General features: G+C 39.7%; 1 protein-coding gene across 2 annotated transcripts; it reads right to left on the bottom strand.

The window, feature by feature from the left end:
• Positions 1-39: 39 nt before the first annotated feature.
• On the bottom strand, positions 40-23088 carry kcnc1b (potassium voltage-gated channel, Shaw-related subfamily, member 1b). Of its 2 annotated transcripts, none has more exons than XM_034084645.2 (4): positions 21543-23088; positions 6145-7057; positions 5248-5421; positions 40-1549 (listed from the first exon to the last, which is right to left on the bottom strand). In XM_034084645.2, the coding sequence occupies exons 1-4, from the start codon at positions 22104-22106 to the stop codon at positions 1440-1442; spliced, it is 1761 nt and encodes a 586-aa protein (XP_033940536.1). In that variant the 5' UTR covers positions 22107-23088; the 3' UTR covers positions 40-1439. The 2 variants fall into 2 exon arrangements, with proteins under 2 accessions (XP_033940536.1, XP_033940535.1); XM_034084644.1 differs by having other exon boundaries at positions 1457-4108.
• Positions 23089-24027: the final 939 nt, after the last annotated feature.

A 24027-nucleotide genomic window follows, 5' to 3' on the forward strand; every position in this document is an offset into this window, starting at 1 on the left:
AAAAAAGACACAAAAATCCCTAAACAACAAACCAATCAAACGACCACTGAACACCTTTTATTGAGATAACTAACCACAAAATGCACGGTGTTCAAAACACACACTCATGTCTCACTACACGGCACATTGGTTGCCTCTCAGTTGCGTTATTGGGTTCGTTTAATAACAGCTGCTGTTGTTTGTATTCAGTGTCGGACAATGACCAACACACTGTCCCCCCATTCCTGCACAGCTCTATTGGCAGACTCATATCTGCTGAACCTGACTGCACACAGATCTCTGTAAGTTGTTGGCAGTGTGTTTGCAGTTGTTTGGTAAAAAGTCGGTCCCTCTTCACTAACTTTTACACACAAACTATTAAGCTCTACTTTAAACTGCATGGCTCTCCTTTCTTTTTTAATTAGGTATGCTTAATGCTTGCCTTTAGAAGCTGATGCGTATGGGAGTACGTATTGTATCTTTGTGCTTGTTGAGTACTGAACTGATGTGTGTTTTCAATGGCTGGTGAGTAATGTCAAATGAAATATACATTAATTCAACATGGTGAACAGTTAGAAGAATTTGCATAACAGAGGCACTTGTCCAGTATGTGTGTAATGTACTGGCATTGGTTTGCATTTCATACTAACCAATTTGCATGTGTGCAGAAAAAGTATAAAACCAATTCTACATGATTGTCAATTAATATTCAAATGAACTACAGAATAATGAATGTCTGAGCTGAGATATATGAGTTCATGTAATTTACATGAGCTATCTTTGTTAATCAAAGTGTAGCTATATATGAAAATATATCAACGTTTAATGAATGTTAAAAATACATTATTCCTTTCTGAGTGATAACCCTTTATACGTTCTGATAAACTAAGCAATTCATTACCCATTCCTAACTGCACACTTTGAATGCCTCTTAAATACAAGGTAAGAGTGGTGGTGTTTAAAGTAGGACCTCTTTTGTGAATGTGATCTCTTTGATGCCGCAAAACATATCAAAGGATTGTTAAAAGTGTACTAGTGCAAAACGGTGCAAAAGTCTACAAAGATGTGATGATGACAGTGCAAAGTTAACGATTGGTTTTCTACTGTTTTGTCTGGCTGACATGACACGTGTTTTTTGTCTTTTTTTGCTGGGTGAGTAAAATCGGAGCAACATTTTTTTTCTTTCAACAGAAGAAGCACACAGATATTTGATGATCACTCAAAAACATTGGTACACACAACTTTAGCACACAAAAAAGCGTATTTACAGCACAGGCACAAACCGAAAATAGGCACACAAATTACAACACAGTAACCAGTCAAAGATACTGAGCTACATAAGGCTTGACAACAAAACTTCCTCAGTGCTACATCTATGCTGCGTTTTGTGATGTACAGGTTGTCACTGTCACACCCATTTAAAAAGACTAAGTAATACACACAACAATGCTACAGCACTATCAGGTGGGTGATCGGCCATTATGGGTCATACACATAGTGGTTGGGACACCATGGTTCATAACACAAACTGACTCTGTTGGTTGTCTGCTCCGGTGCTGTCGCTGGGTCTCTATAAACATATAAAAAACAATAACATAAATAAATTATTACACAAATTATGTATAATATGGTGGAAATGATGGCGATGATGAATACCTCTGCGAGAGGCGAGACATGACACTATTGGAGAGTAAAGAAAATGTGCTCCGTTAGTTCCTCATGGTAAACGTCCGGTTTACCATGTTTTCCCCATGCTTAGGCATCAGGCAACGGTGTACTGTTTGTGTGCAGAGGTCACGCTCTTGAGTCGGTTAATAAACATGCCCGGTCATGCTGCGTGTTACACGTTGATGTACAGTAGTTCGGTCATTGTCATGCGTTTGTAAACTTTGCGTCATGCTCTCACAGTCCCCTCGTTTTTGTACACTCTCTTTGACCCTGACACAGGTAAACAGAGGGTCGAACAACAGTTCAAAGTACTAAGCCAGTGGGAAAGGAAAGATGTATGTACAGTATGCATGTGCTGGTGAATAAAAACGGAGTCTAAGCGCTAGTTGTGTATAAAATTTATTTCATGCAAGGACTTATATTTACATATTTTATTTTAATACTTTTCTGTTGCATAAATGGAAAATACATGCATGTACCTTTCCCCAAGTAGACCCACATCCCATGCTGTGTCGCATTGTACTTTTTTCCCCCACTTGAATTGCATGAGAATAGAATCCCTCTCCATCTTCACATCAAATCTTCACAAGGTTTTTTTTTCTTAAATATATAACGTCGATTAATTACCACAAGAGACATGACTCAAAAAGTAAAACTCTGCTCTCTCAGAATAAAAACAAGACTTAAATGAGTTGCAGTACTTATATCTTCTTCTAGAAACGAACACTTCTCATAATATTTTCTTTTAAAGTGCCCTAAAATAATTGTGCATACTTCTTTTGGGACAAAAACAGTATTGACGTTTTAAAGCAATAGAAATAGATACTGCCGAAGCCAGTGTGTCATCTTGTAACTCGCTATATTTTTGCTCTGTAGAACAGCTTTGTCCCTTTTTTTGTAAACAATTTGTGCTTTATCATACAAACATCTTGATATGAGGAATATAAAATTAGTATTTTCATTTATTTATTTATTCTTGGAGCTATGTTTACCCCTTAGGGTTAAATCCTAGTGTTTGTGGACTTGTGTTACGATAATAACCAGTTTACTGTGATTTAAGGTACGAGGATGGTGTAAAAAGTGCACCTTGTAAATAAAGCTTACCTTACACTGTTATGAGCATGAATGATATAAAGTGTATTGATGCTACACTGAGAGGACTTATGTTACATCATGTCAATAATAACTCACTTTTACTTTGCCTCACCAGGTATAAAGGCACCATTGTTTTAAATGCCTTAATTTAGGCATCACAGCAGTAATAGAAGTTGCTGCAGACTACGGATACTGTTTAAAAACTAATAACTACCAGTAAATATATTTGTATAAAAACTATTTATGCTCATAACAGCATTTGTTGGCTTTATAACAGATTGTTCAAGTCAAATTATGCTGGTTTAGTTGGAGGCCCCAGCCAAATAAATGCAAAAAAATATGAATTTAGGGAAAGGCAAAGAATGGCAGCTACATAAAAATCTCTGCTATGACTGAGTCTCTTGTAAAGCTGTCTCAAAATGCATAACAAATGACAAAGCTTTAGAAGCCTTTGAAAGAAAAAAGCTTTCTTTTTCTTGCAGGTACTGCGATACAGTTAGCTTCTTGTTGAACATAATTTCTCATGCAGTTCATGCAAATGAACAAAAGTTCTGTTAACATTAAACTTATTCTTCACTACTATGATAGGAATCGTCATCATCTCCATATTGCATTGGACACCATGAGCATCATTTTGACTGTTTCTTTTCGCGGATAACATTGAGCTTTGTCTGGTTTGCACTTTCAGAATGATAACGTCTCTACTTTGCAACGTACAAAGCACTTAAGAGAAGGTCCCTTAACAGCTGGCAGTGGGATCTTTTGGATATGTTTCAGAGCCATGTATTGTTAATGTCCAGCATATTATTAGCATGGGTTACATCTTATGAAAGACTCTTTCACAAAGTTGTAAAAAGCAGATGATAAAAGTTATTGGCAAAAGAGTGAGATCAAAAGCAACAGAGCAACAGGCAATGATGTAAACACAGGGAAAGAGTGTAGCCTGTGGTAGAAGTAGAACAGTGCTTTGTCTACAAGTGAGGTGACCCATGCAGAGTGGCGTGTGCCAATGTTTTCTAGTCTAGGATAGGATGACACACCCAAGGAGAACACTTGGGAACGCTGAGTATTAGACACAGTTAAGGTACAGTTTTCCAGAAAAATAATGAAATAAAAATGGAAAAAAAACAAGAGTGAAGGCAAGTGTAAAAGCAAAATTTGACAGGTAAGATAAGGAGGAGTGTTGACTGGCCTTCCAATGTCATTGTGTCTGCTACTCAACCATGCTACATAATGGATGGGATGGGAGAATGTGAGTGCTGCATTAGACAGGGTGGGCTGCAGGGCAGGGCGGACACTGAGGACACTCCAGAGGCGTCCCCGCTCATGCCAGACATGCTGTTAAGGCTCCAAGGCTTTTCATAACCTTTAGTTGAAAAACAGAGAACGTTCTGAGTACACTTCAGCACTGAATCCATGACACTGTTTTGGTTGCTCCTCACTGGTTATACTACACCTGTTGCTTTCTTGTTTTTGTCTCCAAAGAAACAGGTCAACACAGACTTGCGACAGATTATTATTCTCCATGCATTGAGAGCATCAGGAGTACAGCATGCACCGGGTGGTACTGGAATGGATCGGAGTACAACACCATAACAGACTCTAAAAAGGTAGGCACTGCAGGCAGAGAATGTATTCTCAGCTACAGGTAGAATTTCAAACCGCACGCCATGTACTATTGATGTGCTGGTTGGACTCACGTGAGTGAGAGAGGAATGTTTTTGAAGATTAGCAATATTACATTAAGTACAAAGGGTTTAACCCAAGTATTCAAACGTAAATTAAGTAAATTAGAAAGTGGCTTTTAATAACATAAATAATAACATTTGACAATATCTATTTGTGTTGTGCTCCTTCACCATACTGATAGCACCCATCAGCAAGACACTTCATGCACTGTTATGGTCAAGAGCAATGTACTCATAATTCAGGATCCTGCATGGATATTTATCATTAAATACATTTACATACATGGCACTCACGTAAGACATAAATACTGTCTTATAAGACAACACATTCTAAATCGTATAAATCTTGAAAATAGCTTTCTTACTTGTAAATAAATAGGGGTATTACATTATGCATGTTATCAAAAAATATAATATGTAGATGTGGACAAATACTATTGACATTTGTGATGATTGTGCTTGGCCTTAACAGATGTTAGTGTGACACTGAATATATATACAGGTCCCAAAGGGATGATAGAAGAGAAGCAGCTGCTGTGAAAGCGTGTAATAAGAGGTTTGTTGTTGTGTGTGTGTGTGTGTGTGTGTGTGTGTGTGTGTGTGTGTGTGTGTGTGTGTGTGTGTGTGTGTGTGTGTGTGTGTGTGTGTGTGTGTGTGTGTGTGTGTGTGTGTGTGTGTGTGTGTGTGTGTGTGTGTGTGTGTGTGTGTGTGCTGTGGAAAACTGAGGCGTAACACTCAGCAATGAGCGTGTCCTGTCTACGGTCTACAGGGTGTCAGTGTCTTACAGGGGCCTGTGATTGGCTGTTACTGTACGTACCCCTCCTCACTCTGCCCCCTGTGTGGTTGGGGCGTTCAGCAGTGGTGACCAAGAAGCAGGGCCGCTCCCTCTCGCTGGGGCTGAAGATTTCCTCCGGAGATGTGGCCTGGTCTATATGAGGGCAATCTTCATTAGCCAGCGCTGCGTTAGCAGCCTCTCCATTCAACTTTGAATCTTAGAAGAAAACAATTTAAGAAGAAAAATCAGGTTGGAATACGTGACTACTACTACTACTACATACAGAACAGCTGTTGTCTAATGTTTGCCTCTCTGCTGTTCACCATGAGGCTGTGTTTTCATTTTATTTATTTGTTTCTTAGCAAGAAATACTGAAAAGATACTCGCCTGATTTATATGAAACTGGCAAAGGAACAACCCATTCAATATCAGAGCAGATCCGAATCATGGGGCAAATTATCTTTCATTTTCGTTAACATTGCAAGATTGGCCTTGGTGGATGACTGCATTCTTCTGAGCACTCTTCTGGTTTCACATGTTTTTTTAGCATAATTTGTATCAAAGGTCAATTTATCTTGAGGAATTCAAGAGTAATTCAAGTGACTCCTGCGTCTACTTGCATGTTCTTGACATTACAAGTACATGGTGATTACAGACCCTTAGTTAGTGTAACGACAGGAGGAGTGAATCAATGTATTAATAAGATTACTCACGGTCTGCCTCAATCTCTCTATTCTCTATCCAAGGTAAAACTTGTTTTCATCACATATTTTATTCATAGTTTTCTGTGGGAAACTCATTTGTTTAATCTCATGCTTGAATCATCAGCTGATTGAAGCATGGGATAAATGCTAAACAATGAAACAGCTGAGTGGTAATGTGGCTGCATCAAGAGGAGTGATGAGACAACACAGAATGCATAATTATATGTTTTCTTACCTTGAAATTTTATCTCGAAAACGTCGTCATGGGGTATTGGGCTCGGTTGTAGGGAGCTGACACTTGACTTACAGAAGTTTGGAGAACCTGGTTGTGGGGCACGGATATGCCGGTTCTTCTTCTTTGGTAGTTTCTGTTTTGCCATGGCCAAAGAGTAATACATTCCAAAGTTGTTGACAATCACAGGGACGGGCATGGCGATGGTCAGCACGCCCGACAAGGCGCACAGGGCTCCGACCAGCATACCGGAGGTCGTCTGAGGGTACATATCGCCATAGCCGAGGGTCGTCATAGTCACCACAGCCCACCAGAATCCGATCGGGATGTTCTTGAAGTGCGTGTGCTCACTGGCTCGAGGGTCGTTGGGGTTAGCTCCAATCCGTTCAGCGTAGTAGATCATAGTAGCAAAGATGAGGACACCGAGGGCGAGGAAGATGATGAGGAGCAGGAACTCGTTGGTGCTGGCTCTCAACGTGTGGCCCAGCACCCTCAGTCCTACAAAGTGACGTGTCAGCTTGAAGATACGCAGGATCCGAACGAATCTGACAACTCTCAGGAAACCTAGCACGTCCTTAGCTGCCTGGGAGGAGAGCCCACTGAGGCCGACCTCCAGGTAGAAGGGCAGGATGGCCACAAAGTCGATGATGTTCAGGGCGTTCCAAATGAAGTCACATTTATTTGGGCAGAAAGTTATTCTCATTAGAAATTCAAAAGTGAACCACACCACACAGACGCCTTCGATGTAGGTGAGGTAGAGGGCAGTCTCAGTCTCCTGGTATGTGCGCACCACTGTCACGTTGTCCACCACCTCCTCCTCTGTGCGGTTGATGATGGCGTTGAAGGCCTCGTGGGTCTCCAGACAGAAGGTGGTGATGGACACCAGAATAAAGAAGAGCGAGGCCAGTGCCACCCACTGAGCAGGACATGAGGGAGAGATAGAGGGGAGGTAGGAGGAAGAAGGTAGGGAGGGGGAAGAAGGACAGAGGAGCACAGTAATTCATGCAATGTAATCAAGCTGAACGCCTTGCAGCCATTCTTAGCACAACACAATGCAATTCAATCTATTATCAGAGACAATGCGGTCTGACAGTGACTACCACATCGAAACACTCTCTCAATCCCCACTCCCTCTCTTTGCGACTCTATGCGTGTTGATTGAGAAATGTCATTGTAAAATGGACAATCAATGCATGCTCTTGCTTCTCATCTCTCTGCTGTACCTCAAGGTCATGGCATTTTCAAGGGGTTGCCACATTAGAATTACAAAGAGCCAGCAGCAGCAGCAGCAGCAGCAGGAGGAGACAGGACATTAACCCACATTTAGCTGGGGCTCTTCCCTTCATTACAGAAGGTTTTTCCTACACAAGGTCATACAAGGTCAAGGGTGATCAACTCTTGGGACATGTAGTGAGCTAAGAGGCTTGCTGAGCTGATGAGAACCTTGTATGAGAAATTTCCCTCAATGGAAAACGTGTACTTTAGCTTTCATTATGTATTGATTGGATGATCACATTTCATCATATTTAGGCTCTGATATGTCTGATGCAAACTACATGGGTGTAACAGATACAGTATTCTCTCCTGGGTATTGATTGCTACCCTCATGTTATCCTGCTCCTCAAACTGTACTGCTTTAACTGTGTTTGCTGAAGTTTGTAATGTAAAAAAAACGTAGGGCTTATAGGGCTGGCAACAAATATCATTTGAAATTATGATATTATGATATTGTAATATTGCAAAAGTATCTCTTCCTTGTTTTAAAGTTAAGTTTATGTTATTTTAAGAATTTACCAGACTGTTTTAACTGTTCTATTATTGGTCTTTACCCACTAGGTCAATACATCCACCTTGCGTATGATTATTTATCCATAAATGATTGGGTAATTATTTTGTGAAAGCACCAACAGTCAACCCTACAATATTGTGGCAATATCGATTCCGAGGTATATGATCAGAAGTATTGGGATATCATAATCGGAGGTCAATTGAGCTTATTAATTATCCTTTTAAATAAAACAATTTGATCAATATCAGCTTTTAGATGCATGAAGATGTCTTCATAAGAGAAGGACGATTCTGCTCAAACTAATGCACTGCCTTGTTAATAGCAGGGAGGATTATTATCAGGAGGTTTGTTGTCTGTGCCCAAGGACGTCTAACATGAATTCCACTGAGCAAAGGAAGCACAGCGTCTTAGTCAAGTCTTAAGAATGTCTGCTTCCCATCCGTGTTTGCATGGTGGTCTGCAGGGAGGCTGTGTGTTAGCAGACTTCTGTTCTGTCAGCAGGGCTGTCCTCACTGTTCAGAGAGACGACTCATGCTGAGCAAAGAGGACGCAGTTTAGACCGAGAAGGAGACTTGTTGCAATTTAGAGTATGGCATGTGAATGACTCGTTAAATCCTCTTTGAATTCGATACAAAATGTCCGACTTTTAAACATACAGTGCAGATAGATAATGTGGACATTTAACATTTCAATGCAATCGGATACATGTTTTTTTTAAAGCTGTTCCTTTATCGAGTTAAAGATATTCCATTTGTGTTGGTACAGTGAGAGAAAAAGAGGCATGAGTACAGTGTATCTCGTGTTTTATTGGATTGCATAATATTGTTGTTTTGTCCACCCCCTCTATAACACGTACTGTCCAAAATAACACGTTCTAGACTATAATACAATCATATTCAACCACATTGGAAAACTACATGTAACTAAATCAATGGCTATATTACCAGCTGAGCAAAGTGGGTAACTTTGCATAGCCCATAAAAGCTGCAGATTTATTGTCAACTAATCTATCTAAATGTAAATAAATAGATCATACTCCTAAATAAGTTTGACTAAGTCACATCAAAAGGTTAATAACACAGCTCCTTTCCTATTGATTTAATATAGCCCTGCCAATGCCTTATCAATACAGCATTAACAGAAATGTTTTGTATACTGACAGAAGATTTGATATGATAATCCATTGAGCGTTCATTGTTTTGTAATTGCACAAAACATTAATTGGCAACAACTTTGATAATAGTTGCGAAAATGCCCCAAAATCAACTGTCTCTACCTTCTAAATTAATAATTATTGTTGGTCTACTAGTTTTCAATGACTGTAAACTGAATCTATTTTGTTTTTAGACTGACGAATCAAGCTATTTAAATAAGTCAACATGACATTTAGAAAGAAATAATAGATTAGTGCTCTTGGTATTTTATTTTTCCAGCCTATTTACATCAATTAGCAGGGGAACTGGAAAACAAACATCACCCTTGCTGCCAGCAGTGTGATAAAGCCTCGTATATGTCGAGCCTCCTGACACCTGACTGGCTCTGAACATCCCGCTCTTCAAACTGTTAAACAAACGTGCATCTTACGAGATCGCCTCTTCCAGTAAATTATGTCTCTTTGTGACAGATAGCAACAATGTGGCCTGGAGGGAGGGTGACAGGCGGAGGATTTGTTTGCGTCTTATTGGATAATTCTCACTGTTGCCGGCAACCCACTGGCCTACAGTGATATGCAGGGAAAGGGTTTTCCACTGATGTATCCACTGTGAATAGAGTCTGTGATTAACTCTGGGGCTCACTTATAATTAATCTTCTTGCCTGTCTTGGTGGAGCTCTGTCAATCTTCGCTCTGCTTTGTATTTCTCACTGCTAAATGTGGAACACATCAGGGGAGTATTCAGCTTCGGGAAATGTCCCTGCATGCACACTGAAAAAGTGGGTGTGTTGATTTTACTGCTTTCACTAATGCTTTCTTTAGTGAGAACATGTCAATACAGTTTACACCTGCTGGATGGGCAGTCACTAATTACACATATCAGTGCTACATCTGTTAAGCCAGCAGGCAGCACAGCGGTCTTTGTAGGGGGCAGTGGCCTAAAAAACAAACAAAAAGTCAGAAGGTGTAAAGTATGGAGCTATATCAGGGTCATAAGTTTTGATCATTCAAAAAAAATTATTTGAAAGTTCAAGTTTTTATCCTGAACTTTGAAAAATACAATGATGTATTCAAAATGAAAATAAGTATTTGAAATATTTTTTCAGGTTGAATATTATTTTGATTCAGTTCAGCAATTCTTTTGAATAAAATATTTATTTTCGTGTTTCACTTTCATACATATTTTTGAAGTCCCTCCCTTTCCGGTGGACCTCCATGGGACCTTATTTCGGAAAAATTATGTATTGAAGTCAATGGCGAGAGAAAAGTTATGTTTCGATCCCGTTTGAATTGTGTTTGGATTGTTTGTCAATCTTAAAAAATCATTTCCAAGTAAAAAAAGTCACAGTTTGTCGTAAAACTGTGAAGTTACACTTATTTGTGTGTGAAATCGCTAAATGAACTACATCTCTGGTCTCGCACAATACACGTCACCAACACCAGAATGAGGTGAAAAGTATTAAAGGAGGTGGAAATCATTACACATCTGGGCATGTTGAGAGCTGCTATTACACAAAAGGGGAGTTAGTCGGTTCCGTATGAGCCAGCATGTGGGACCGGCTGTACAAGGTTTCTGTGAGTGTTAAATGAGTGTAATGTGTAACGTTAATGTCAGCTAGCTAACATTAGCTAACAAGGTACACTCTCGTGTTTTGTTTTAGAAACTAGTTTTCTGTGTACCTTGTCCTTGCCAACACTAATGTTATCCACAGCGATCACGCAGTTCTTAACGAGAAAACCAGTTGCTCAAACAAAACACAGGAGTGTACCTGATTAGCTAATGTTAGCTAGCTGACATTAACGTTACACATTACACTCGTTTAACACTCACCTCGGCTCTTACGGAACCGACTAACTCCCTTTTTGTGTTTATACTCTCAACATGCCCAGACTTGTAGTGATTTTCTCCTTGTTTAATACTTTTCGCCTCATTCTGAAAGAAAGAGGTGAAATGTGCTAACGTGATGGCCAGCTTGGTGTTGGTGGCGTGTTGTGCGAGACCAGAGATGTAGTTCATTGAGCGGTTTCACACAAAAAAGTGTTACTTCACAGTTTTACGACAATTGTTTTTTTTTTACTTGCAAAATTATCTTTTAAATTGACAAACATCATATATTCATGGCACAATTCAAACGGGATCGAAAGATAATCTTTCTCTCGACATTGACTTCAATACATAGCCCCCACCTAGTGTCAGTTAATTTTATGTCATATATTTTGTTGATCTTCTGTCATTTGCCTATAGGCTATTGCTCTGCTGGATCGATTGATATTGTGACCTCGGTGACGAGTGTCTGTGTTTTCCTTATATTTACAGTCTATGGTGTTTTAATGCTGAAGCATTACGGGTGTTGTTATTGCTAAGTATTGCTTTGTGATGGTGCCCTTTACTCCATGTATTAAGGTGCGTTACAATAATAATAATCTGTATGATGTCCTTTTGTTGTTCTATTTATGTTTTTATGTTTCATGTGGAACTACTTGAGCAGGTCTCCCTTGAAAAAGAGATCAATGGGATTTATCTGTATAAATAAAGGTTTGAATAAGACATCCCCACACTGTGTACGTAAATGTATGCGCTGACGGTGTTGCTCCGTGGTCTTCATTCAAGGCTTCCGACAGTAGGCCTATGTCATTTGGCACTCCCCCCCCCCCCCCCCCCCCCTACACATCTAAGTTGGTCGTGCCCCACCAGTTTTGTACATATAAAAACGCCACTGCGCACAAACATACTCTCTGTCCCACTTGTGGCTTGTTGACACCTGGTTTCAACTCTTGTTTTTTAAGGTTTCACTTTTTTTTTCCGCCTTCAGATCTTTTTTCACTTTCAGATCTTTTTTTTTCTGCTTTCAGACTTGCTTGGTGCTAGTGGAGCCTCGTGGAGCCACACTAATTGCCACACTAATTGCGCCGCATAAGCGTGCCGCATTTTCTGCTCAGTTGAGGCACCCTCCACAAGATGAGGCCCCCTCCGCAAGGTGAGGCCCCACGCAGTCTGCATGATCGGCCTGTAGGGAGGGACGGCCCTGACAATAGCTCAGGCCGTGATCAACACATCCTCACTCCCAGGTTGGCCTCTGTTGACGTTATGTCAAGTCCCCTGTGTCGGCTTTTTCCAACGCAAGGGGGGGGCCCTTAGCGTACATTTTCAACTTTCCCGGGATGTCCATAGGCTTCTATATAGCTCCCTAAACGTATGTTGTAGACGACTTGAGATCGCGAGCGCAGATCCCGCAGATCCATTCTCACATCGTTTATCAACCTTTTTCTTACTCAATATCAAGCCACACTTATTGTTTTTACTTCTTTATTTTTAATTGAATAATGTAGGACTTTTGTTGCCGGCAGTTCTGCAGCGAGATTTGACGCTCATGGAAGCACAGCATTTGTTTGTGTCGACTGCCCTTAAAGGCAATGTGAGCGTCCATTCTCATTGGATAACGGAGAATTGTACACCCGGAAGTAAGTATTCCTCTTACTGTCAATTGATTTTACAGTGATATCTGCACTACTCATCGACTAAAAAACACCAGATTATCCTTGTTAATTACACAACATTGATTGGTTTAAATTGTGTGCAATGCTTTTGTATTTTTCCCCTTCGATTCGGAGAAACAAATATGTTTTCGGAGTAAAGGATGGCAGAAGACACTACACTATCCAGAATCCCCAGCTATCGTTTGGACTACACCATGTGCTCTGTTTGACGTCACGTGATCTTCAAATTTCTCCCTGCAAAAAAAAAAACATGGCCGAACTTCGTTTTATTCTCGGTGGAAAATGCCTATTTTAAAGTTAGTTTGGGCATTAAAATGCGTTTTGATGTCATTTGATGCGAGAAATATGAGTTGTTATTTCAGATTATGTGTGCAGTGGATGTACATGATCTTTAGTTTGCTAGTTATTACGAAGATTACGTCCATAGAACGTTTTCATTGTTACCAAGGTGGTTGCTAGGGACGCTGCTATCGATATTATTTCTGTTATGTTGTGTAACTGTTTAATGGTGTTATCTTTATTGCTAACCCCCTTCCCCGTCAATGTATAGTGTTGGTCCAGAGCGCAAACGTATTAGTTTAACAAAATCCGCATCTAAAGATACGTTATTTTCCCCTGTGCAATTCCAGTCTCACATCTCACAGCACATCGTCATTAACAAATACCGGAAACAGACCGAAAACATTTAAAAAGAATAAAATAATACTTTATTCCGAGTGTGCTTGCTTTTCTCTTTGAAAGTCATCACATAACGGCATTGTAATACACGGTTCGGCTGCATTAAATATTACATATCTGCCGTAGTTCTCTATTTATAGAGCCCTGATGAGAAGACAAACATGAGGAACTGAAAACGTGACGTGGATCATAAATATATCAGCCATTAAAAAACATCTTACATTTCTTTTCACACAATACGTCTCCTTGCAGTATCAACACTAATTCGGCTGACTTTTATATTTGATCCAATTGGTAGATAGGCTGGTATTTACACATAAAGGTGCACATCTGATATAAAGGGACACCTAGTGGTTAAAGCATGTTATTGAATTTCATTATTTTTATTATTAGATATTAATAGGATCCCTATAAAGTATATTCATTACTCGTTATTCTCTACTAATAGTTAATTAAAGACTGTATATAATGACTATTTTGCACATCCCTTTCAAGATTTCAAGATTTTCTAAGGTTTATTGACATATCATATAGGCCTACACAACTATGGTGTAGTTATGCATTGAATGAAAAACTTGGGTCGCAGGTTCCTCAATAGTGCATTATAAGACATCTATCAATATTTGTGCATACCTCCAGCAATGTTAACTCTGTTGAAGCACTTATTTTAACTGATATTATACATAATGTATTATACTCTTGTATGTAGATATTTCATCTCCGGCCTTGTCAGGTATTGAACAATCAATAAATAAAGAACACAGAATTGTTAAATATAAAACACAGAATTTGTGTGATTATACTAAATGATTTACAAATATACACCACTGCATATTTACAACTGTTACACATGCTGTAACACAAATGTTCCAACTTGGGATCAATAAAGTATATCTTATCTTAAGCTGATCGATGGCTACTGCCATATTTGCAAAATATGGCATGTGTGTGTATATATATTAATGCTGCCCATTATGGGCACAAGCAATGTTCACCCATTTATTAATTATATGTTTTAAATGTGAGTGTTTCCTATCCCCTAAACCTCCAGGGATGTACACAGTTTAATACTGGCAACTTCTTATTATGGGAAATACAAAAACGTCTTTTAAAACTACAACTCCCAGTAGAGACGTGCCATAGATAGAGAACATGTTGCGAAACAGAATAGCCAGCATGTGTAGTTCTGGGGACGGGGTGGGGGAGGGGGGGACGCGGTGGACCCGTTCAAATCCAGTTTGGACAATCTGCCGTGGTTCCATCCCATTTCAAGTGCTGTTCGAGGCTCGGCGTAACCCTCGGAGCACACTCTCCAATCACAGAGCTTGAGGACTATCACGGGGTTTGTCAAACAGAGCACATGGTGTAGTCCAAACGATAGCTGGGGATTCTGGGTAGTGTAGTGTTCTGCCATCCTTTACTCCGAAAAAATATTTGTTTCTCCGAATCCAAGGGGAAAAATACAAAAGCATTGCACACAATTTAAACCAATCAATGTTGTGTAATTAACAAGGATAATCTGGTGTTTTTTAGTCGATGAGTAGTGCAGATATCACTGTAAAATCAATCGACAGTAAGGGGAATACTTACTTCCGGGTGTACAATTCTCCGTTATCCAATGAGAATGGACGCTCACATTGCTTTTAAGGGCAGTCGACACAAACGAATGCCGTGCTTCCATGAGCGTCAAATCCCGCCGCAGAACTGATGGCAACAACAGTCCTACATTATTCAATTAAAAATAAAGAAGTAAAAACAATAAGTGTGGCTTGATATTGAGTAAGAAAAAGGTTGATAAACGATGTGAGAATGGATCTGCGGGTAGCATTCACTCGCGATCTCAATTAGTCTACAACATACGTTTAGGGAGCTATATAGAAGCCTATGGACATCCCGGAAAGTTTAAAATGTACTCTAAGTGCCCCCCCCCCCTTGCGTTGGAAAAAGCCAACACAGGGGACTTGACATAACATCAACATAGGCCGACCTGGGAGTGAGGATGTGTTGCCGTGATATATGCTCATTATATCACAGTGGGGTTGAACCACGCCCCTTAGCTGTGATATAATGAGCATATACCGTGGTATATGCTCATTCAACACATCCTCACTCCCAGGTCGGCCTATGTTGACATTATGTCAAGTCCCCTGCCGGCTTTTTCCAACGCAAGGGGGGGGCCCTTAGCGTCCATTTTCAGCTTTCCGGGATGTCCATGTGCTTCTATGGACGCTCATGGAAGCACGGCATTCGTTTGTGTCAACTGCCCTTAAAGCAGTGGTTCTCAAACTTTTTCTGTCATTCCCCACTTTGAACAGATGGGCCTTTTCAAGCCCCACCTTTTCCTCATCGCTCCAATAAAATGTATCGTTCTATAACAGGGGTCTCCAACTTTTTTTAGGATGAGGGTTACTTTCAAAAAATAAAACAAGTCGTGAGCTACTTTTACTCCTCTTTTTTGTTTTTTTGCAGTGTATATATTTATCACATTTTAACATTATTATATGCTACCTTTAACCTTTGAGTGCTGTTTGGGTCTGTGGGACCCGTTTTCAGTGTTTACTAACATAAAATGTATGCAATTTAATTATTTTAACCTGCTTTATTTGGTGGTGGACGTCACCTCCTCTAGGGGGGTCCGGGGGCATGCACCCCCAGGAAGATTTTTTTTTTAAATGTTGAAGTTAAATGCATCAATCTGGTGCACTTTGAGCTAGGGCTGCTCAATTAAATCGTATTTTAATCGCAATTACGATTTTGGCTTGCAACGATTATGAAAACAACATAATCGAAATCAAACAATTTTATTTATTTTTTAAATAGGTTTTTCAGTTGAATTATACTTAAAGTTCAGGGTAATCAACTGTTAAAAACATACTTTTCAAATTATTTTCTTCAATAAATTGATGTTTTTCAAAGTAAATGGTTAATCGTTTTTAATAATCGTGATATCAATTATTGACCCAAATAATCGAGATTATGATTTTTGCCATAATCGAGCAGCCCTACTTTGAGCCCAACATGAATTTATGGAAACAGCTCTCAACACTCAGATGAAAGGGAGCTGTATACTTTTCAATAATCCAAACATCTTTAGAATATGATCACAACCAATCATTTAAACTTGTTTATTCTTATCTTATGTTACCTAGTTAGCATTCTTTCTTTTTATTTATGCATATTTTACTAATCACTCCCCTTTTAAACTTTTTACTGTCCTATAGTACACATTGGAATGATTTCTTACTTTATTTTGTACAACTTTATTAAATAGATAAAGGTGTGCTCTCTCTCTCGCTCTCTCTCTCTCGCTCCACATTGCTTTTCCTCCAGACTGCAACGCTGTTGTGTGTGTCTGTGAGAGCGTTTCACACGTGTGTATGAGAGATGTTTACCAGTGGCGAGCCTGTCTCTGAGGGCCTAAGATATTCTACAAAATAATATTTAAAAACATTAAAACAAATTATATTTTTCTTTATATATTTTTTTTAAATATGTTTTTAGTAATATTTGTCAATAGTTTTACCAAAAATAACTTGATTAAATTGTATTTAAAATAACATTTCCAAAGAAATAAATCCTTTGAATCTGCCTATTCAGTTTCTGTTTGAATGTGAAGGGTTAAATGAAAGAAGCTCGTCTCTGCGAGTCTGTGAAGAGAGGAGCTGATTGGACGTCCAGCTATGAATTCACAGAGGGTCGCTATAGTAACTGAACGAGAGAGTAATGTCAAATGACAGTACAATTGACCAATCATATCTTCCCTCTAAATGGGTGGGCTTTATTATCGCGGACTTTATGACAAGTTCCGCCCGCTGTGAAACGTTTCTTGTTTCCATAGCAACAACAACTGTCAACAGCGTAAACTTGCCTTCAAAATAAAAGCATGCCAAATTACACTTGAGACATACAACTGCAACGAAAGTAACAAACACAATGCAATATCCTTTTCAATTTCAAAGAACACAAATTGGGTTATCTACAGGTGTTTTGTGTGGTAGGGGGTCGCTTTTCATTGATACGTTTTGCACCCCGGGCGGGCCGTTGTTTTGATATTCCACGAGTGTATAAATAATAAATAAATGTGAAAAAACATCTCTGCGCCCCACCAGTGGGGCGCGCCCCACACTTTGAGAAACGCTGCCTTAAAGGCAATGAAGACACTACACTACCCAGAATCCCCAGCTATTTGGACTACACCATGTGCTCTGTTTGACAAACCCCGTGATAGTCCTCAAGCTTTGTGATTGGAGAGTGTGCTCCGAGGGTTACCGAGCCTCGAACAGCACTTGAAATGGGATGGAACCACGGCAGACTGTTCAAAACTGGATTTGAACGGGTCCACCGCGTCGTCGTCCCCCTCCCCCACCCCGTCCCCAGAACTACACATGCTGGCTATTCTGTTTCGCAACATTTTCTCTCTGGCACGTCTCTACTGGGAGTTGTAGTTTTAAAAGACGTTTTCGTATTTCCCATAATAAGAAGTTGCCAGTATTAAACTGTGTACATCTCTGGAGGTTTAGGGGACAGGAAACACTCACATTTAAAACATATAATTAATAAATGGGTGAAAATTGCTTGTACCCATAATGGGCAGTATTAATATATATATACCCACACGCCAGCTAAGGTCAGAAGAGCTTTATTTAACAGCTGGACTTATGTTTGTGACCCCTCCTGTTGTTAATTGATAACATTACATTACATTACATTAATTGATAAGCCTGAAACATGCACTTGTCAAGGTTCAGAGGCACATTTTGCAAATATGGCAGTAGCCATCGATCAGCTTAAGATAAGATATACTTTATTGATCCCAAGTTGTAACATTTGCGTTACATCAGCATGTGTAACAGTTAAATATGCAGTGGTGTTTATTTGTAAATCATTTAGTATAATCACACAAATTCTGTGTTTTATATTTAACAATTCTGTGTTCTTTATTTATTGATTGTTCAATACCTGACAAGGCCGGAGATGAAATATCTGCATACATCTTATAAGAGTACATTATGTATAATATCAGTTAAAATAAGTGCTTCAACATAGTTAACATTGCTGGAGGTATGCACACATATTGATAGATGTCTTGTAATGCACTGTTGAGGAACCTGCGACCCAAGTTTTTCATTCAGTGCAGAACTACACCATAGTTGTGTAGGCCTATATGATATGTCGATAAACCTTAGAAAATCTTGAAACTTGAAAGGGATGTGCAAAATAGTCATTATATACAGTCTTTAATTAACTATTAGTAGAGAATAACGAGTAATGAATATACTTTATAGGGATCCTATTAATATCTAATAATAAAAATAATGAAATTCAATAACATGCTTTAACCACCAGGTGTCTCTTTATATCATCTGTGCACCTTTATGGTGTAAATACAGCCTATCTACCAATTGGATCAAATATAAAAGTGAGCCGAATTAGTGTTGATACGGCAAGGAGACGTATTGTGTGAAAAGAAATGTAAGATGTTGTTTAATGGCTGATATATTTATGATCCACGTCACGTTTTCAGTTCCTCATGTTTGTCTTCTCATCAGGGCTCTATAAATACAGAACTACGGCAGATATGTAATATTTAATGCAGCCGAACCGTGTATTACAATGCCGTTATGTGATGACTTTCAAAGAGAAAAGCAAGCACACTCGGAATAAGGTATTATTTTATTTTTTAAAAATGTTTTCGGTCTGTTACCGGTATTTGTTAATGACGATGTGCTCTGAGATGTGAGACTGGAATTGCACAGGGGAAAATAACGTATCTTTAGATGCGGATTTTGTTAAACTAATATGTTTGCGCTGTGGACCAACACTATACATTGACGGGGAAGGGGTTAGCAATAAAGATAACACCATTAAACAGTTACACAACATAACAGAAATAATATCGATAGCAGCGTCCCTAGCAACCACTTTGGTAACAATGAAAACGTTGGACGCAATAATAATAACTAGCAAACTAAAGATCATGTACATCCACTGCACACATCATCTGAAATAACAACTCATATTTCTCGCATCAAATGACATCAAAACGCATTTTAATGGCCAAACTAACTTTAAAATAGGCATTTTACACCCAGAATAAAACGAAGTTCGGCCATGTTTTCTTTTTCTGCAGGGAGAAATGTGAAGATCACGTGACGTCAAACAGAGCTTATGGTGTAGTCCAAACGATAGCTGGGGATTCTGGGTAGTGTAGTGCCTTTACTCCGAAAAAAGATTTGTTTCTCCTAATCGACGGGGAAAAATACAAAAGCATTGCACACAATTTAAACCAATCAATGTTGTGTAATTAACAAGGATAATCTGGTGTTTTTTAGTTGATGAGTAGTGCAGATATCACTGTAAAATCAATCGTCAGTAAGGGGAATATTTACTTCCGGGTGTACAATTCTCTGCTATCCAATGAGAATGGACGCTCTCATTGCCTTTAAGGGCAGTCGACACAAACGAATGCCGTGCTTCCATGAGCGTCCATAGAAGCACATGGACATCCCGGAAAGCTGAAAATGGACGCTAAGGGCCCCCCCCTTGCGTTGAAAATGGACGCTAAGGCCCCCCCCCTTGCGTTGGAAAAAGCCGGCAGGGGACTTGACATAACGTCAACATAGGCCGACCTGGGAGTGAGGATGTGTTGGCTCATTATATCACAGCTAAGGGGCGTGGTCGTGAGATATTTCTTAAATATATGCCGTTAAAACTGCAATATATACCTGGCTGCTTAATCCTCAGAACTGTTACAGGATGTGTATTTTGTAAATTGTATACATTTTAATTTTATATTTTTTATTATATAACTTTTTTTTACTTTAATACTTTTTTATGCATTATATCTGTAACATAGGCTATGTAACATTAAGCTGTCAGTGGCTCTTTTTCTGCTGTAACAACGTACATTTCCCCTCTGTGGGACTAAAGGTATTCTGATTCTGATCTGATTCTGACGATGCTCAACAGCTCGCTTAACGGAACTTTGACGCTGGTATCAGTTTTGTTTAACACCAATCACGGGAGTATTGTGTATAGAATGTGTTGAGTTATATTTCTCGCGCGACCTAACATCCACGAAGGCAACATGACAGAGGGAGGCCTGTCACTCAGGATGCCAAACTACTCTTTGGTAAGCCCCGCCCCCCAAGCAACATCAGGGACAAAAGTTTGAAAGCGAAAAAAAAAGATCTGAAAGTGAAAAAAACAAGGATTTCAAAAAATGTGAAATATGAAAATAAATATTTTATTCAAAAAAATTGCTGAACTGAATCAAAAACAATATTCAACCTGAACAATTATTTCAAAAAGTTATTTTTATTTTGAATACATCATTGTATTTTTCAAAGTTCAGGATAAAAACTGAAAATAATTTGACCCTGATATAGCTCCATGGTAAAGTCATTTAATTGTCACCATGCAGAGGCATTACACCCATAACATTGACCAACCCAATTTTTGTCTGGAGGTCTACTAAAATCCTGATGGTGCCAAATGGTTTGGATCTAACCTATTTAACCACATAGGCAGCCTGGGATTGTCCTGATATCAATCCAAAAACTGATGACAGCCACAATCATTCTTTAGCCCTGTGAAATTGAGGAGGAGGGAGTCATGATTTGCTTGTAAATGATTTTGACATAATAAGCTCTTTGGTTGATGTTCACGCCCCTCCCTCTCTGTAGTCACTTCACTGTTGTGGAGAATCTCAAGGTCATCAAAAACCTCTTTAAACCTCCTATAGCCATCCATCTTTGTGTCATAATCAAAAGACAAAGGCAGTCAAATACACTAGGGCTGCAACCATTAGTCGACTAAAAGTAATCCCCAACTACATTTTTTCACAATTGATTTATGGTAAAGTAATTTTTCATTGAAAATGTCATTAAAAAGCTTTAGCTTCTCAAATATTGACAATTACTGATTTCGTTTGGTGAATATCATATTTAAGTGAATATATTTGAATTCTGTTGAAACAAAACATTTGAAGTCAGCACCTTGGACTTTGATAAACTGGGAAGCACACTTTTCATCATTGAAAAGTGTGCTTTTCAATGATGAATTGATGATGAATTGTGTAAAACAATTCATTTCGAAAATGACCAGATAAATCGATAATTTGCATAGGCCTACTTAAGTTGCTCCCCTAATTACAACTGAATTGTTCTCGTAATGCAACTTTGAAAGTTATGACATTTGCGTTTTTGTTTTAGCACAGAATGTTCCCATGACAACTCCTGAAGTTTCAGATCTTTGCAGAAAAACTACTTAAAAGCAACTCACCCTTGCATATTTAGAGGAGTAAGGGTCCTCAAACAGAGCCCAGACGTGTCTCTGCCACCGGCTCCACAGGCTTCCACTCCGGTGATCGTGAGTGTCTCCCTGCGCTAGCCTCCTTGTCATTTCATCCACATCCTCCTCGCCATGCTCCAGATCTGGCTCCGCGTCATCGTTCACCAGGTCCAACAGGCCCCCCCCGCCGAAACTATCAAGGGCCTCCTCTGCCTCCCGGTGTTGGCGATAGTTCATCCAGCAGCATGGCTCCACGTCTGTCTCATCAATGCCCCAGAAAGCCAGCTCCTCCTCATAGAGGGGCCCGCAGACATCAGCCGGGCAGTGCAGTTTACCTGTCCTGTAATAATTAAGGATATGTGCAAACACGCCAGGGTGACGGTCGAAGAAAAATTCGTCGATCTTGGCATCATAGTCAAAGTGGTTAGGGGCATCGGGCTCGGCTAACTGGGATAATGTAGTGCCAGGTAGGGTGCGCAGGGTGCTGCGGTATGTCTGATGTCTGATCCCTCCCACGTTTATCACAATGCGATCCTTGTCGTCGCTCAGGCCCATTGCGTCCCTTAGGCATTTCTCCAATAAGTTCCCTTCATCGCAAAGGTAAGTCTAGGAGTGAAACCATGCACCACAGGGATCTCACTGATGGGAACTATTACATAAATGAGGCTCAGAACAACCTGTCGTTTATCACCAACTAATAAAGAAATCGTGGCTGCTTGACACGCACCTGGCTACATCCACTCTAAACCCTGTGGTTTCTACAGGTCTGTCATGCAACTTCAGACGCTTATAGCTGCCGGACTCACTGGAGGATATCAAATCCAAAAATCATTGCAGCCAACGACAGTAGCCTACCCTAAGAATGGACGTCACATAGTCTGTAAATCCAAGATGTCGAGATAAAAGCACTAACGCTGACACATCTCCCCCCCGCCAGCAGAACACATCCAGCTCATTGCACTCCCCAAGTTGCGGTAATTGATCAGATCACTGCTGAGCTTCTTTGTGACTTTCACAGCAAGGTGACTGCGGTGGTGCTGAGCGGACAGCGCCTTCACAGCCTCCTCTGTTGCTGCCTACAGACTCACCTCCTTCACACCGACGCTCAGTAACGACACAGCTCTTTGTCTCAGCACAAAGATGCTCCCCAGATCAGGAACTTTCCCTTTCCTCCATGCACTGCTGATGAAGAAAAAGACACCCGCAGCCTGAAGGGAGGCAAACGCTGCTTTCTGTGCTGCGTGGTTAAACAAAAAATGAGAGTCAGAGATGAGAGGACGACAAGCCTCCTCAAAAACGCCCAAACTGCCTGTTTATTCACACCGTGCCCAGCTCTCCTCTCAGATCACATGGAGCATGCCCAGTGGACCCTGCGTTTGTTAAAACCCGCTGTCAAGTCCTCAAATTAAAGCTGTTGCAGGTTTCATCGCTGCCCAATTTTTCTCACTTAACGTCGTCGTTCGGAGGGTTATGGTCGATGGGCGTCTGTCACAGTCAGGAGGGACTTATCGCATGCACAGCTGGTTGGAGAAGGTGTGACCCTGGAGCCATGCACGCGCAGATCCGCCCATACCATCAAAAAGAGTCTGATCATAATGTCTCCTTATAGCTCCGTGATTTATAGATGTGCGATGCAGACCCGTGTTGAAAGTCTGCATGTGCAGATCGCTGTACCAACTGTGGAAATATTTTGAAGCAAAAAGTTGAGAAAATTATTTTTGTTTTTGCACAACTCTTTTGTGTTGCCTGGTCTGTAGCTTGTAATCGTTAGCCTCCACCTGTGTTTAAAGTGCCAGCAGAGGGCGCCCTTAGTCACTTAGTAATATACTCCCCCTTTTGTATGCCTGTTAAATAAAAAATATGAAACACAAGCAAAAGTGATGGAAGAAGTACTTAGTAAAAGTAGCAATACTACATTGAAAAGTAATGTGTTACAAGTAAAATTCCTGCTCTCAAAATCTCACTTAAGTAAAAGTTAAAAAGTATCAGCATCAAAGCAAATTTAAAGTAGCAAAAATCAAAGTGCTTCTTATGGCCAATTTCAGAATCTAAATATATGGAGTTACCCCATTATTATTGTTTTTTTCCCTCACATCTGGTAAAGGTAGGGCTAATTTGAATAATGTATACTGCTGCTGGATATCTTAACCTATAAAGTCAAAGTTTATTTAATAATTTATTTTGTTTTTTTATTAGCTAATAATTTAAACCTAAAAGGTAAAACCTTTCAAATAAACTTAGTATTAGTAGTAGTAGTAACAAGTTCAATATTGGCTTCTAAAATGTAGTTGAGAAGAAGTAAAATAGTATAAACTGAAAATACTCAGGTAAACTACAAGTACCTCAAAATGATGCTTTACTTGAGTAAATGTACTTTGTTTCTATCCACCACTCCATAACCATAAGGGGACAACATTTGAATGTTTTTTGCAACATGAGTCATTACATCAGATTTTTCTTATGAAATAAAATCCTG

Source organism: Pseudochaenichthys georgianus, chromosome 6 (assembly GCF_902827115.2).
Source record: "Pseudochaenichthys georgianus chromosome 6, fPseGeo1.2, whole genome shotgun sequence".
NCBI lineage: Eukaryota > Metazoa > Chordata > Actinopteri > Perciformes > Channichthyidae > Pseudochaenichthys > Pseudochaenichthys georgianus.

Bases quoted from the DNA above. Each gene is read 5' to 3' on its own strand.
- kcnc1b (XM_034084644.1), bottom strand. From the start codon at position 22,106: ATGGGCCTGAGCGACGACAAGGATCGCATTGTGATAAACGTGGGAGGG. The intron at 7,058-21,542 runs GTGAGTTGCTTT...TGTCCTGCTCAG, and splicing joins ACTCCTCTAAATATGCAAGG to TGGGTGGCACTGGCCTCGCT. The intron at 5,422-6,144 runs GTAAGAAAACAT...TTTTCTTCTAAG, and splicing joins TTTCGAGATAAAATTTCAAG to ATTCAAAGTTGAATGGAGAG.